General features: G+C 48.5%; 1 protein-coding gene across 1 annotated transcript in view; it reads right to left on the bottom strand.

Annotated features, from left to right (window-relative positions):
* CNKSR3 (CNKSR family member 3) overlaps nt 1-11,413 on the bottom strand; it is a 99,001-nt gene extending 87,588 nt beyond the window's left edge. Inside the window, exon 1 of the mRNA XM_047769877.1 lies at nt 10,766-11,413. Within this exon, the coding sequence (XP_047625833.1) occupies nt 10,766-10,817 (52 nt within the window). The 5' untranslated portion in view covers nt 10,818-11,413. The remainder of the gene's footprint in view (nt 1-10,765) is intronic.
* Nucleotides 11,414-13,474: the final 2,061 nt, after the last annotated feature.

Raw genomic sequence — 13,474 nt, 5'->3', positions numbered from 1 at the left:
ATGGAGGTTCCCAGGCTAGGGGTCGCATAAGAGCTGCAGCCGCTGGCATACACCACAGCCACAGCAACACCAGATCCAAGCCAAGTCTGAGACCTACACCACAGCTCACAGCATCAACAGATTCCTAAGCCACTGAGTGAGGCCAGGGATTGAACCTGCAACCTCATGGTTCCTGGTCGGATTCACTTCCATTGCGCCACAAGGGGAACTCCTAAGAATACTCTTCTGAAAAGGGGGGGGGGGTGACATTAGGTGTGTGTGGTAAGCCTCTAGATCATTCTATTTTTTTTTTCTAGATTATTCTAATATAAACCTACCGACTTTCAAGTCTCTCCCACTTACTCTGACCCTGTTGAAAATTTCTTAAAATACCATCTATTCAACCAAAACTATGCTGACTCTGTTTTCTAAAGGGAAATTAGGACAGTGTATCCATGGAAAAAATATTTTAAATTAGATCTATGAGCCAGTTCCTTTGACTCGACTAGTTTCCCAGTTTTCACATCAAAAGCCTTCTAATTTTTACAACCTGCTGATCCGCGTTCGAAGGAACTGTCTCACTCTAATAAACACAACTGCATCTGCCCTTCTGGTCCCAGGTTAAAAACTGGTCGATCAGCCATTTGATGTCAAAGAAAACAAACGAGGCTAAGTCCACTTTCACAAAAACCCTATTCATAGATGAATACACAGCTTCAGAAACCGTAGCTCCCAGCAAAACTCGCCACAAGAGAACAATGACGTGAACAAAGCATGTGAATGCAGAAAGACAGATTGCGCCCTCTCTTTTCAAAGACGAGAGTAATCAGGATGAGGGGAGGGCAGGGCGAGCCCTTAACCCGGGTAGAGAAAGGAAAAAATAAATCCGCATCCCACCTTCAGATAAAATTGTGAGCGTACCGGATGCGCAGCTATCAGTAAACCAACTCTACCGCCAACTTGGCTTCGCAAATGCGGGAGCCACCAAGACCGTCATCCAAGGTAGCATCACCTCCAGGACACAGCACTGCCTTCCTGCTGGCCTCCCTGAACTCATGTCTGCCCCAAGAATCCAAATCAGATCATGTCACTCCCCCCCCCCGCGCCCCGCTTTCTCAATCAACCAGAAAATACTGCAAATGCCTGTCTGAGACTCTGAAGACCTTACATGGTCTGGCTACTGGTCTCTCACCCCCCTGCCACCCACCACAGCCCCATGGCTCTTGGTCTGCAGGACACCACTGCACTTCCTTTTCTCATGCACTCCAAGCTCATTTGCACCTCAGGGCCTTTGCACTAGCTGTTCCCCTGCCTTTTCCAACTGCTGGTTCCTTCCTGTCACTCGGACCCCAGGGTCCGCTTTTCAGAGAGGCTTCCCCAAAGACACCATCCAAAGAAGTCCCCTGCCCACTGGCCTTCCTCTCTCTGTTTTACTTCCTTCTTGGTGCTTGCCACGCGTGGATATTTTCTTGTTCCCCTATTCTGAGGTCGGGTCATGGTGGTGGATACTATTCCTTGTCACCCCCCATCGAGCATATGAAAGCAGGGACCCAGCTGGACCCTGGCACCTAGAATAATACCTGGAACTTAGCATGTCCTCTGTAACCATTTGTTAGTCATTTGGTGAATGGATGAAACTCTGTTTACTACAGGCTGGAATCTGTCATCAAGGCAAGTGTTTCTCCCAAGTTCTCTCCAAGAGAGCTGCTACTAAATGCTTCCATGGCACCACCACCCGCCCGGACACACAAAGTTCCCAAAGGAAGTGATGGGAAAGAGCCAAGGAAACAAGGAAAAGACAGAGTTCATTTAACTCACCACCTGTCCCCCAAGACAGAGGAGGATGGAACCGTCCTAAATCATTAGGAAACACGTGAAAGGTGACTATCAGCCACAGCAGTATTAAATAGCTAAGCAACGATAATCCAATTACAGGACATATCAGCTTGGAGGTATTAAATTGATAATAAATTTGGGAACACGTCAATCCTAGGCATTAAGAAAAATGCTCTGCCTTCATTACCTCTTTTAATTCCAACAAAAAACACTGTGAGTTAATTATCAGTCCCATTGCAGAGATGACAAAACTGAGGCAGGCTTGGGGAGGTGAAGATACCTACCCAAGTTTTCAAATCAGTTAGTGTCAAATACAGAAGCCGAATGCAGCTCTGTTTTATTCCAAAGCCTGTGTATTATTCACCACGCCCGAACGCTCCCACAGCAGTTAAAAATAAAAATGGTGTGAAGAATCAAAGGCAAGCAGGAAATGAAGCCACAGAGATCACAGGGGTTGTTTAAGAAAGTTAAATTTATGTCATATGTATGCATGTGTGTGTGGGTGAGTCTCCCAATAGAAATGTTAACTGTATCAGACATGAAATCTGCCATATGACACGCAAAATAAAAATGAGATTAAGACAGTCAAAAAGAGGAGTTCCTGGTTAAAAGAGGAGGCAATTGGCTAAGAGTCTGGAGTTGTCGCTTCCCTGGAGTGGGTTTGGTCCTGGGCCAGAAACTTCTGCATGCCGTGGGCATGGCCAAAAAAAAAAAAAAAAAAGAGAGAAAGTTAAAAAGAGAAATAATTTATTCCATTATTGAGGTACATTCTTTTTTCTCTATTTTTTTTTCTTTTTACAGCCATAGCTGCAACCTATGCCACATCTTTTGGCAATGCCGGATCCCTAACCCACTGATTGAGGCCAGAGATTGAACCCACCTCCTCAAGGAGACAACACTAGGTCCTTAACCTACTGAGTCATGTTGGGAACTCCCTGAAGTACATTCTCTCTCTCTCTCTCTTTTTTTTTTTAACAAGTGGCCGCACCTGCGGCATATGGAAGTTCCCAGGCGAGGGGTCGAGCCACAGCCACTGGAGAAGCAACACTGAGTAGTTATGTGGTGAGCCACACGGGAAGTCCCTGAGTGCATTCTTAAACAATACAGCACCGTCAACACACGACAATAAAAATAAGTAACTGGCAAGAAATGTCTCAAATGCTAAAAGGTCAGGTCCAAAATATGTAGGGTATTGATTAAGCTGTGTAACTTCTTTAAAAAAGAAAAGACAGACAAGGAATGCAGCCTAGGAGTGTACATCCTGAAAGACTAACTAATCAGGAAACACAAAAGTCAGAAGTTCTTTGAAGAGGCCCCTCCCCACACTTGTCCGTTAAGAGAGAACAAAAAACACAACCTGACTAGGGAGGGAACCAGGGGCTGCACAGAACAAGAACAAGAGAACAGAAGGCCTGGTGGGTCGGGTCCCAACCCCAGGCCTTCTGACTTTGGACAGCTCATCCTACCTCCAAAAGCCCTGATTTCCTCCTCTGCTTCCTCCTCTGCACCACGTGCCTCTCCACCTCGTGAAAATGCCAAAGGAGAACCAAGACGGAACTCACTTTAAAGCCCAGCTCATGGCTAAGCCCGGGGTGAAAACTCCAGAAATCTCGCGAAATGAGAGTCAAGAGGAAACGGAGGTGAGAACACAGATGTCCCAGAACTAGAACACACCAGGCTGGGATGGTCAAATGGTAAGGTGGTGACACGGAAGCAGCAAGACAAAAAAGAGAGACTCCGAGGCTGGGCGCAAAAAAGGGAGGCGTGCAGGTGAGGCGTGAGCAAGGAGAGGTGGGGGCCTCCTGGATCTCCACCGACACACAACTCAGGCACCTGGCCTCGGCTCAGCACACAGGTCCAAATTCTGAGAAATTGCCCTGAAATGATAGTCAGTATTGTTTTGCTGCAACAATGAATCTCCCCCTAAAATCAGCCAAGTGTGGTGAACCCAGTGCAGTCACAGACTAGAGGACCGTGTGACCGGCCAAAAGCCCATCTCAACCTCCGAAGTCCACCTGAGAATCCTGGGAACACACTTCAACCACACAGCCCACTGACCACCCCATGACTCCCTTCTCCTTAAAAAAAAAAAAAAAAAAAAAAAGGCTTTTCTTTTTTTACTTGTCTTTAAAAAAAAAGGGTTGTGATGAGAACGCCAAAGTCCCAAGAAATATGGAAGCGAGCTCAGGGGAAATGTCTCATTTAGTTTGCTGAGAATTACCTGAGGCTGTTGCTAGGCGGCGCTTATAAACAAAAGCACACACCCGAAGATTGCTTTTCTGCTTTAATTAGAGGCCAAGCCAAGCATCCTCAAGTGTTGTCATCGGGAAACTTTAATAAAATAGATGGAGCCCATGTCAGATCAGACAGCAGGCCCTCCCAGCGAAGTGTGAAAAGGAGTTTGCAGCTTCACGCTAGAGCAGAGCTTCTCAAGCTCAAAGAGCACATGGGTCACCCAGGGGATCTTGTTAAAATGCAGATTCTGAACTGGCAGGCTTGTGCTTCTGCATCTCTAACAAGCTCCGGGGTGATGCAGGTGCCACTCGTCCTGGATCAGGTGCCAGACAGGGGTCAACAGTCCAAAGCAAGAGCCAGTTTTAATACCATGGTCCCTGGAAGTCCAGTTACTACAGAAAAAAAGTTAAGAAAATATGGTATTAATTGATTCACCCAAAGAAGGCTTGTGATATTGTTAAGAGTCATCTTTCACTCAGCTGACCAAGAATCTTCCCCTGATAAAAGATGTTGAGCATCTTTTCATTTACTCGGTGGGCATCTGTATGTCTCTTGTCACTTTATTATTACTGCTTCGTGGCATTTTTTTTTTCTCCTTTTTAGGGCCGAACCTCCAGCATATGGAAGTTCCTGGACTCAGGTTCAAACTGTAGCTATAGCTGCCAGTCTGCATCATAGCCACAGCAACCTGGGATCCTAGCAGCATCTGTGACCTATGCTGGATCCTTAACCCACTGAGTGAGGCTAGGGATCGAACCCGCATTCTCAGGGATACCAGTAGGGTTCCTAATCTGCTGAGCTGCAGTGGGAATTCTGCTTCTTTAGCATTTTTTAAGGAAATTTGCCTAAGATGAATCAATAGAGCCCTTCAGATACTTTTTCTAATATTTTAGAGTTTGCTCTTCAGAATTAACCTTTAGATACACCTAGCGTTTACTTTGCACATAGGATGCAAGAGTATTGTTGTGAGTATGAAACGTGAAGAATTTAAGTGTCAACACAGAAAAAAACAAAAAAACAAGAAGAACCTTTCTAACTGCAAATCCCACCGCGTGTCCTCTGAGTGGTTGGCAAATGGCAGGGAAAGCTCCAGGGCCCTGACGGATGTCCCCAAATGGTAGGAATCAACCTTACGACAGACCAGGCTGCTCAGAGAGAATAATTTATGTCCTGGAGCCACAGGATAAAAGAGGAGAGGAAGCAATAAAAATAAAGAGCAGTAGTTTATAGAGAGGCTTACATAAGATCACACAGGCAGAGGCTATACTGGGACAGAAACCCAGGATCTGTTTCTAGAGCCCACACTCCAGGCTCTAAGTTCCAACGCCTGGACCGGCCCATGGAAGTGATGAAGTGACGGAGGAGAGGGTTTGGAGCCTCCCCCCCCTTGTCAGCAGGACTCCCGGAGCAAACTCTCCTTCTCTCTGCTTTGCCTTCTTCATCTGTAGTCCAGGCTAACCCTGGTTGTACACTTCACTGAGTTTTCTGAGGATGAAACGAGGGAGCCCAAGCAAAGCACTTAGCACAGCGCCGGATCCATAATCAATATTCAACAAATGTTTTTCTATTATTCTGACTAAGAAAACTCTATGGCTGGCATCCAAGGGATAGAAAAGAACCAGCCAGACAGCGAAATAAAGAGAACAGTTCTCAACTTATACAGGCAAATGATGGATCAACAGCTGCCAAGAGAAAGGGTGTCCCTTTTTCGGCGACCGTAGAGGCTAAAGGGAGAAGTTTATCCTAAATGCAATCAGGATTACAAAAAGAACTGGCCTCTGTACGGATGGAGGCGGGAGGGGCCTATGGGAACCAGGCAGAGCCCTGGGGTTGCCAGGCCAAGAACCAACTCTCTGTGTTAACTCCAGCCCCTCCGTGACCAGACTGCGAGGCCCTTTAGAAGTGCTGGCCTCCCACAGGTGACAGACATCACAAGAGAAGAGCCGTGGCCACGGCCAGATGACAGAGAACGGGCAGGTGCCCAGACTCTCACGTGCTCCATCTGAAACAGGAAAACCTCCTTTGCTCTTAGTTGGTGACAGGGAAACATCACCCACCCTGGCAGCACCAGAAGCCAGCCAGAGAGACTTGTCTTCTGGGCCCAAAGCTGGTTTTATAGACTCGATCGCTCAACAACACACGTACTGCGAGCCCGCCCATTCCAGATGGATCCCTGACCGAGGGCCAGCCGGACAGGGCTGCTGGGACAAAGCGGTCAGGACACTGCTCCTCCTTGGTGAAGACACTCCCCCGATGGCCTGAAAGCAGACCCACACCTTGGGAAGCTGTATTTTACAATGCAACTTCCAATACTTAAATCAAGCTTAGAGACACAGACCTCAGAAAAGCTAAGGTTTTGATTTGAGAAAACCGGAATGAAAATACAACACAATGTGCAAAACAGGGCAGACCCATGGGCTTGAGGGACACGGGAAATTGTGACTTGCGTCCAACTTTGAGAACTGATCTGAGGATCAGGACTTGTGAATTACCGTGTGTCAGACACTACCGGCTGCTTATCAATGTTTATTCTCCCCCACCTCCGTGTAAATAAACTCCAATTTTTTTTCAAGGCTGTGACGTACCCAATTTTTTTTTTTCCAGCTTGAAATGGGATCTCAGTTTCCTGACCAGGGACTGAACCCGGGCCCCAGTGGTAAAAGCACTGAATTCTAACAATGACACCACGGGGGAACCCCAGTGTGTGTGTGTGTGTGTGTGTGTGTGTGTGTGTGTGTGTGTGTGTGTGTGTGTGTGTGTGTGTGTGTGTGTGTGTGTGTGTGTGCGCGCGCGAGCGCGCGCGCATACCCAACTTTAAAAAAAAAAAAAGCACTACAGTGACCAGCCTCCCTTGTAGCATGAGGTGGTCACATGACAACTGTAGCAACTGAGATGGGAGCCAAGTCACTTGATGGAGCCTCCAGGAGAGCCTTTTGAAGGATAAGACTTGGCTCCCACAGCCTTTTATCTTCTCCGGGTCTCCTTTCTCTGGCCTGGAACAGGAACGTGATCCTGGCAGTGGAAGAGCCTCTTTGCATGGAGGTATTTGGTAAAAAGATGAATGTCACCCACTAAGGATGACTGAACAGGATGACAGAATGAGCCTGTCAGAAGGGGTCGGTCCTGACAGCACCACGGCGCCCCCAACAAAGTCCTAAATTCCATATCTCCAGATGGTCTTCACAAGGAAAACCTCCAACCTCTCATTTGGTTAATCCATCAATAACGGTTTTTTGTTGCAGGCAGCTTTGGCCCTCTTCTTGCCTGATACGTGCCATAAAAGATCATTTGCTTTGCAAAAGCTTTTACCAAATCATCAGAAAGGCAAGGTGCTATGACCTATGAATGAATTTGGCTTACAAATAACTTTGCTGACATAAACAGAACAGGCAGAATAAGACCCAGATACCCAGTTATAGCCACTAACAGAGGATCTAAAACTCACATTCCAGGAATTCATCAATGAGGGGAAGATGCTGAGAGTCCGCTAGGGGCGCTTCTGGAAAGAAGCTCCTACGAAGATGGAATGAAAGGAAGCCAGACTGTCTGGGGTCAAACACTGCTCTGTCACTTCCCAGCTGTGTGACTCTGGTCAAGGTCCTGAGCCTTTCTTGCCTCAGTTTCCTCAACTGCAGAACGGAAAGAAGAGCTCCTATCTCAGTGGATGGTTACACCTTTAAATGAGCTACTTCTTGTACAATGCTTAGACCTATGCATGGGTCCACGAGGGATCCATTAATATTATGATAAGACGGGTGACGGCACAGCTAAAGATTAATACAAAAAAACTATAATAAGAGCCAGATGAATTACCTCATTCTGTGGACATCAACCTTTTTCCTAATGTATGCATCTGCTTAATAATATCAACATGAGAGCAAGCTATAGCTTGTGGCTGAATTGAGATGGTTTGGAATCGAAGCCTTTCTCCAGGGCTCCTAATCCCTGTGACCCATACTCATGCAGTACCAGTGGCAACGTCTACTCAGAGAGCTGCTTATCAGTAGGATGTATTTATAAAATGGGGCTGGGTAGAGAGGTTAGCAAAGAGCTAAAAATAGTCCTATAAGCAAACAAGTTTGCATAAGCCAATAGTTCATTAAAAAGTCAATACTTTCATATCACGACTATGAGAAATATTCAAGTAATGTGGCACGCAAGTTGGGAGACTGCAGCCTCATGTCTACAAGTTAGCCGCACACTTACTCCCTGTATCTTTTCTAGGTTCTAACACAGAAAGCAGCCAAGTCATTCTCTGAAGCTGTCCTTAAGGATCCCAGAGGGCACAAACATTTTGTATAAAGTCGCCGTGTACCAGCCACAGGTATGTAGCGTAATCAGCCAGCACCCAATGCTCTGGACCCAGGGGATCCTGAACCATCCATGAGTTCCGTTTCAGGTCAGACGTTCAGGTCAGACGTTCAGGTCAGCAATCTCCTCAACTAGGCATAACTAAGTCAGGGCAACTGGATACAAAAAGCATTTTCATCTGCTCTGCCTTTTAAATGCTTAAAAAACATAACAGGATGTGAATTTACACTTCTCCTCTCCCAACCCCAAGAGGGACAAAAAAAAAAAAAAGAAAAAAGAAAAAAAGAAAAGAAAAAAAATTCCACAAATCTTGAGGGTGTGAAGATCTCACTTCATAATCTTCCTGTGTGCCTGTTACTGTTTTTTTTTTTTTTCTAGTTGTACATTATCAAGTAGGCTGGCAGGGGCTCAGGAAAGCGGAAGAATGATAAGTTGTAACCCTTTCTTTTACTCAAGAGCCCTACTGTCCAGTAGAAATCTAATGAAAGCAGCAAAAACGAGCTGCCTGCATCATTTTAAATTTTTGAAGGAGCCACCTTAGAAGGTAAAATTAAACAGGTGAAGGTCATTTTAGTAATACATTTTCTTGAACCCAATCTGTCAAAATACTACCGTTTCAATATGTAATAAGTTTAAGTAATACATTTTCTTGAACCCAATCTGTCAAAATACTACCGTTTCAATATGTAATAAGTTAATGACATAGTTTCGATGCTGTTTTTCACACCAAGACCTCACACTGGTGTGTATTTTACAGCGCACCCAACTCTGACCATTGGCCCAAGAGCCACTGGCTACCATATTGGACAGAGCCGCTCTCGAGGTGAAAAATGTTGAAGCCATCGGTTTCTTAGGTGGCCTCTGTGATGGGCACACAGAAAAATGGATCATCCACCTCAGCCAGGATTAGTCCCTAGAAGGGGGTTCTAGTAGTTTCTTGAATGGAAGAAACACACCCCATTTCAAAATACAACCTGGGTCTTTATAGCTTTTAAGTGAATGTTTTGTATTAAGCACTGACACTGCTGTTTACCCTTTATTCAGTGTACAAATATTTGGTGTTTTCATCGTCTTTTTTAGTAAGAGCCCAGGAAATCCTGGTCCCTGGTAAAACCTCCTCTCCAGAAAGAGTATATCCTGTCCCTTCTCCCAGAGGGGCAGGAAATGGTCAGTCACACCCCACTGGCACATCCCATATACCTGGGCAGTTCCATTCCACGTGGTCTTTATGTACAGGCATGAGAGATGAGATGTAGAGATGAGCAGTGTGTGTTATGCCACAGTCATGGGTGAGACGATTAGAAAGATGACCTGATCTTACCAGTATTACCTACCTCTCAGGCTTACTGACGATCAAGGGCAATAACAGAGAGAGAGCTCTTAGCAAACGGTAAAGCGTTAGAGAATTCTAGTTATTATTATTGAGAAAGGACAGCATTCCTCACCTGGAAGAGCAGATAGAAGAAAGAAAAAACAAAAAAAACAAAAACAGTAACTTGAAAAGAGAGAGATGCTGAGCTGGGAGGGGGGAGGGGGAGGAGTCTGCGAAAATACTACTTTGGGTGGACCTGTTCTCTTAAAAAGGTACAAAGAGGCTTGCGGAATATCCATCACCTGTCCCTCGAAATCTAGGGAGGTACTCAAAAGGCAAGCGTGACAGCGCGGGGCACAAGCTTCCACCTCTGCTGCACCACCCGCTGCCCCTCCAACCCACGGCTTTTCCTCATCCCAGATGACAGCGTAACTCGGGATAATGCGTCCCGACCGTTAAGACTTCTTCCCAGGGTTTAAACGTGGCCTAAACATGCAGCGCCAGCGGGGGGGTACTGGCGCCTTCCCGGAGCAAAAGTCACCGAGGGCCGGGGAGTCTGGCTAAAGGCTCCTCGCCGGCGCGAGTGCCGGAGAGTTGGCTCCCGAGCAGCCCTCTCTCCTCCAACAAAAACACAGCGGCTCGCCGCGCCGCCGGAGTCTCCCTTTACCTGTCCCACCGCCTCGTCACGCCGGAGAATTGCTCTGGGCTGGCGGCATTTACGAGGTCCGAGGGGAGTCACCCACACAAAGGCGCCTTGTGCCTCTGCGCTCCAGGACGGGCAGCCGGGGCGCCGGGGACGGTACCCAAGCAGCGCAGGGACGGCCACCCGCGTCCGACATCCGCACTCCAACCCTCAGCCCCCCCTTCAGCGGCCACCACCACCCACCGGCTTAAAGATCGGGCTTCCCTCGGGTTGTCACAACCCGCACCCCCGAGAAGAGCTAAGGGCGAACAGGCCACTCCGGAGAAGTTTACATTGTCACCGCGCGGCGCTCTCAAAGCTTCTCGCCCGCGGGAGGGACGGAGCGCCCCCGACCCCGCCGGCCCGATCCGCGGGGCTGCAGACGCCGGGCTCCCCCCAGGCCCGCTCACCTCTCGTCCAGTCCACCACTTGCTTGGGGCTCCACTTGGTCACGGGTTCCATGGTGGATGGCTGGGCACCCAGCGGGGCTGGAGTCGGCGGTAAAGTCCTGTTGTCCGCACCCGCTGCCCCTTCCCGGGAGGGCGCGCCCCGCGGCCGGTCCCCAAGTCCGAGCGCCCGGTCAAGGCTGCATGGCCGCGGTCAGCGGGGCATCTCAGCGCGGCGCAGCCCCGGCAGAGCGGCCGGCCCTCTCCCTGGCGCACGGGACAGCCGCGCGGCTCCTCCTCCAGCTGCCACCGTCCAGCTGCAGCTCCTCCTCCTCCCCTCGCCGCCGCCGCCGCTGGGACCCCGGGCACAGCTGCTGCTCCTGGGCGATGGCAGCTGCGGGGACGAGGGGCTTCGAGCCCAGACACCCGGGCCTCGGCTCCACACGGGACCCTCCCGGCCCGGCCGCTCCCCGCCGCTCCTCTGCGCCTCCGGCCCCGACCGCTGCCTCCGGTTCTGGGGCCGCGCACTCCGCTCCCGCTCCAGCTCCTCCTCTGGGCGGCGAACTCTGCCGGGTCCCTGCTCCGCGTGCGCTGGCGTCCCCAGCCTTCCCGCCCGCAGGTCCCACCTCCTGCGCCTCCCTCGCTGGCCGCACCGGGGCGGGGAGGAGCGCTGGGCCAGCGCGCTCCGGTTACAAAGTTTCAGCTCCCGGCGGCGCGCTCGGAATAAAAGAGGGGGCGGGGCCGGACACCCCGCGAAACTCGGGGGAGGGGGAGGGGGACGGGCCGCCCGAAAGGCCAGCTCCTGTTACTTTCCCTCTCTAAGCCCTTCTCAGCACACCCCGAGTGGCCCGGGCCCTGCTTTCCTGTTCAAGGGGCGGGGTGTAGACCGTGAGCGCATCCTGGAGAGCCGGTTGGCTTGGGTGAGGCCCGGGTCCTATTGGTAACAGAACGGTCTGTCTCGCAGTGAGCAAACAATACACGAAAGAAAAATGAGAAAGTAAAAAATAAAGATCTGCATGTTCTGTCCGTTCTAAGTGCTTTGTATCAATACCGCTCTGCGATCAAGTCCTCCTCCTTTTAGGTTTCTTACGGGAAGACGATTTTCTTTTATTTATATTTTGGATGACATCGAGAAAATTTAACTCACTTCTCTTTTAATGCTCTGGCAGTATGTCAACTTCGGGACTAAAATGAATCATTTGGTAGCTTTTAGCGTTCTATATTGCCGTATTGCAATATGCATATTTGCAAAGTGAGCTAATGCTCATTTGAATTAGTCATCAATCTCAAAGGGAAAGTGGTTAACCAGCTCCCTACCCCCATCCAAAACATAACTTGTGCACAGTTTCAGCGACTGGCAGGAGAAGGGCTCTTTTACTTTCAGGGACTCAAGCTGGGGCCTGAACTGGGGGAAAATCCTAAATCCTAACATCTACCCCTCCTCCCTCAAGCCCCACTGCAGCCCCCCTCCAGCCCCAGGAAGCTCTGCTCACCGAGATTTTTTTGGCACTTAGCGATACCTACTTTCAATTGTGGTTATTTATTTGCATCTTTCCCTTGGAGACGGTTACCCCCTTGCGGGCAGAATTCACCCGATCTTATATAGAGCTTTTTCTCCTTTCCCTCTTGCTACCACCTAGCTGGTAGCACCTAGCACAGAGCCAAAGGTGTGGTTGGCATTTATTCATTCAATACATATTAGTGAATGCCTCCTGTGTGCCAGCCTTGCATTCATGAAAAAGCCGTCGAATTAGTGTGTTAGGTACTGGTTATACAGGTCTATTTGGATGCATGTGTTGACGGACGGGTAGCAGAAGGCCTGAGCAGCTGCTGTAGAGTGTGATGAGCTGGAGCACCCAAGAAGACATACATTTTAAAAAGAGAAACTTCAGACCCGCCTTCCATGCAACTTATCCACAGGACAGAGAAGCCACAGCAACCCAGAAATAATGCAGTTAACAAATACAACGATTTTTTTTTTTTTTTTTTTGAGCAAGGGTCATCTGTAGACCAGGAAATTTGGTAAAGGCAATGACAAAATTAAAAATGGAGTAGTTGTCCTTTAAAAAAATAAAATAAAAAGAGGGACTGACTTTTAAACTTAACAATATCAGTTGTGAACCATCTTTTCTCTATGGCAGTAAGTAGGGAGGATCTTGTTTTTTTGTTTTTGTCTTTTTAGGGCCACACTCGTGGCATATGGAGGTTCCCAGGCTAGGGGTCTAATCAGAGCTGTAGCCACTGGCCTATGCCACAGCCACAGCCACAGCAACATGGGATCTGAGCCGCATCTGCGACCTATACCCCAGCTCACAGCAATGCTGGATCCCTAACCCACTGGACAAGGCCAGAAATCAAACCTGCAACCTCATGGTTGCTAGTCAGATTTGTTAACCACTGCGCCAAGACGGGACCTCCCAGTAGAGAGGATCTTAACAGCTGTCATTGGAGTCACTGGAACATGTAACCAACCTCAGCCCCACCTTTCGTTACAGCAACTACTGTATTTTGTGTCATCTTTGATTATGATGAGGGTGACCACATAATGTGCCTCCAAACCAAGATATTCCTGAATCTGAAAGGGGATCTATCACGACTTACATTGGCATAACATGAATAAATTAGGCCTTATGCTCCCATAGGAAGAAAAAGTCAAGTGTTAAAATGATTTTGCCGTGGCATGTGAATGTGATGTTTTCACAATGTCCTCAAATTCATTTATCAGAGAGCTAA

This window comes from Phacochoerus africanus, chromosome 2, assembly GCF_016906955.1.
Source record: "Phacochoerus africanus isolate WHEZ1 chromosome 2, ROS_Pafr_v1, whole genome shotgun sequence".
NCBI lineage: Eukaryota > Metazoa > Chordata > Mammalia > Artiodactyla > Suidae > Phacochoerus > Phacochoerus africanus.
This window is presented reverse-complemented; position numbering and strand designations above follow the sequence as displayed.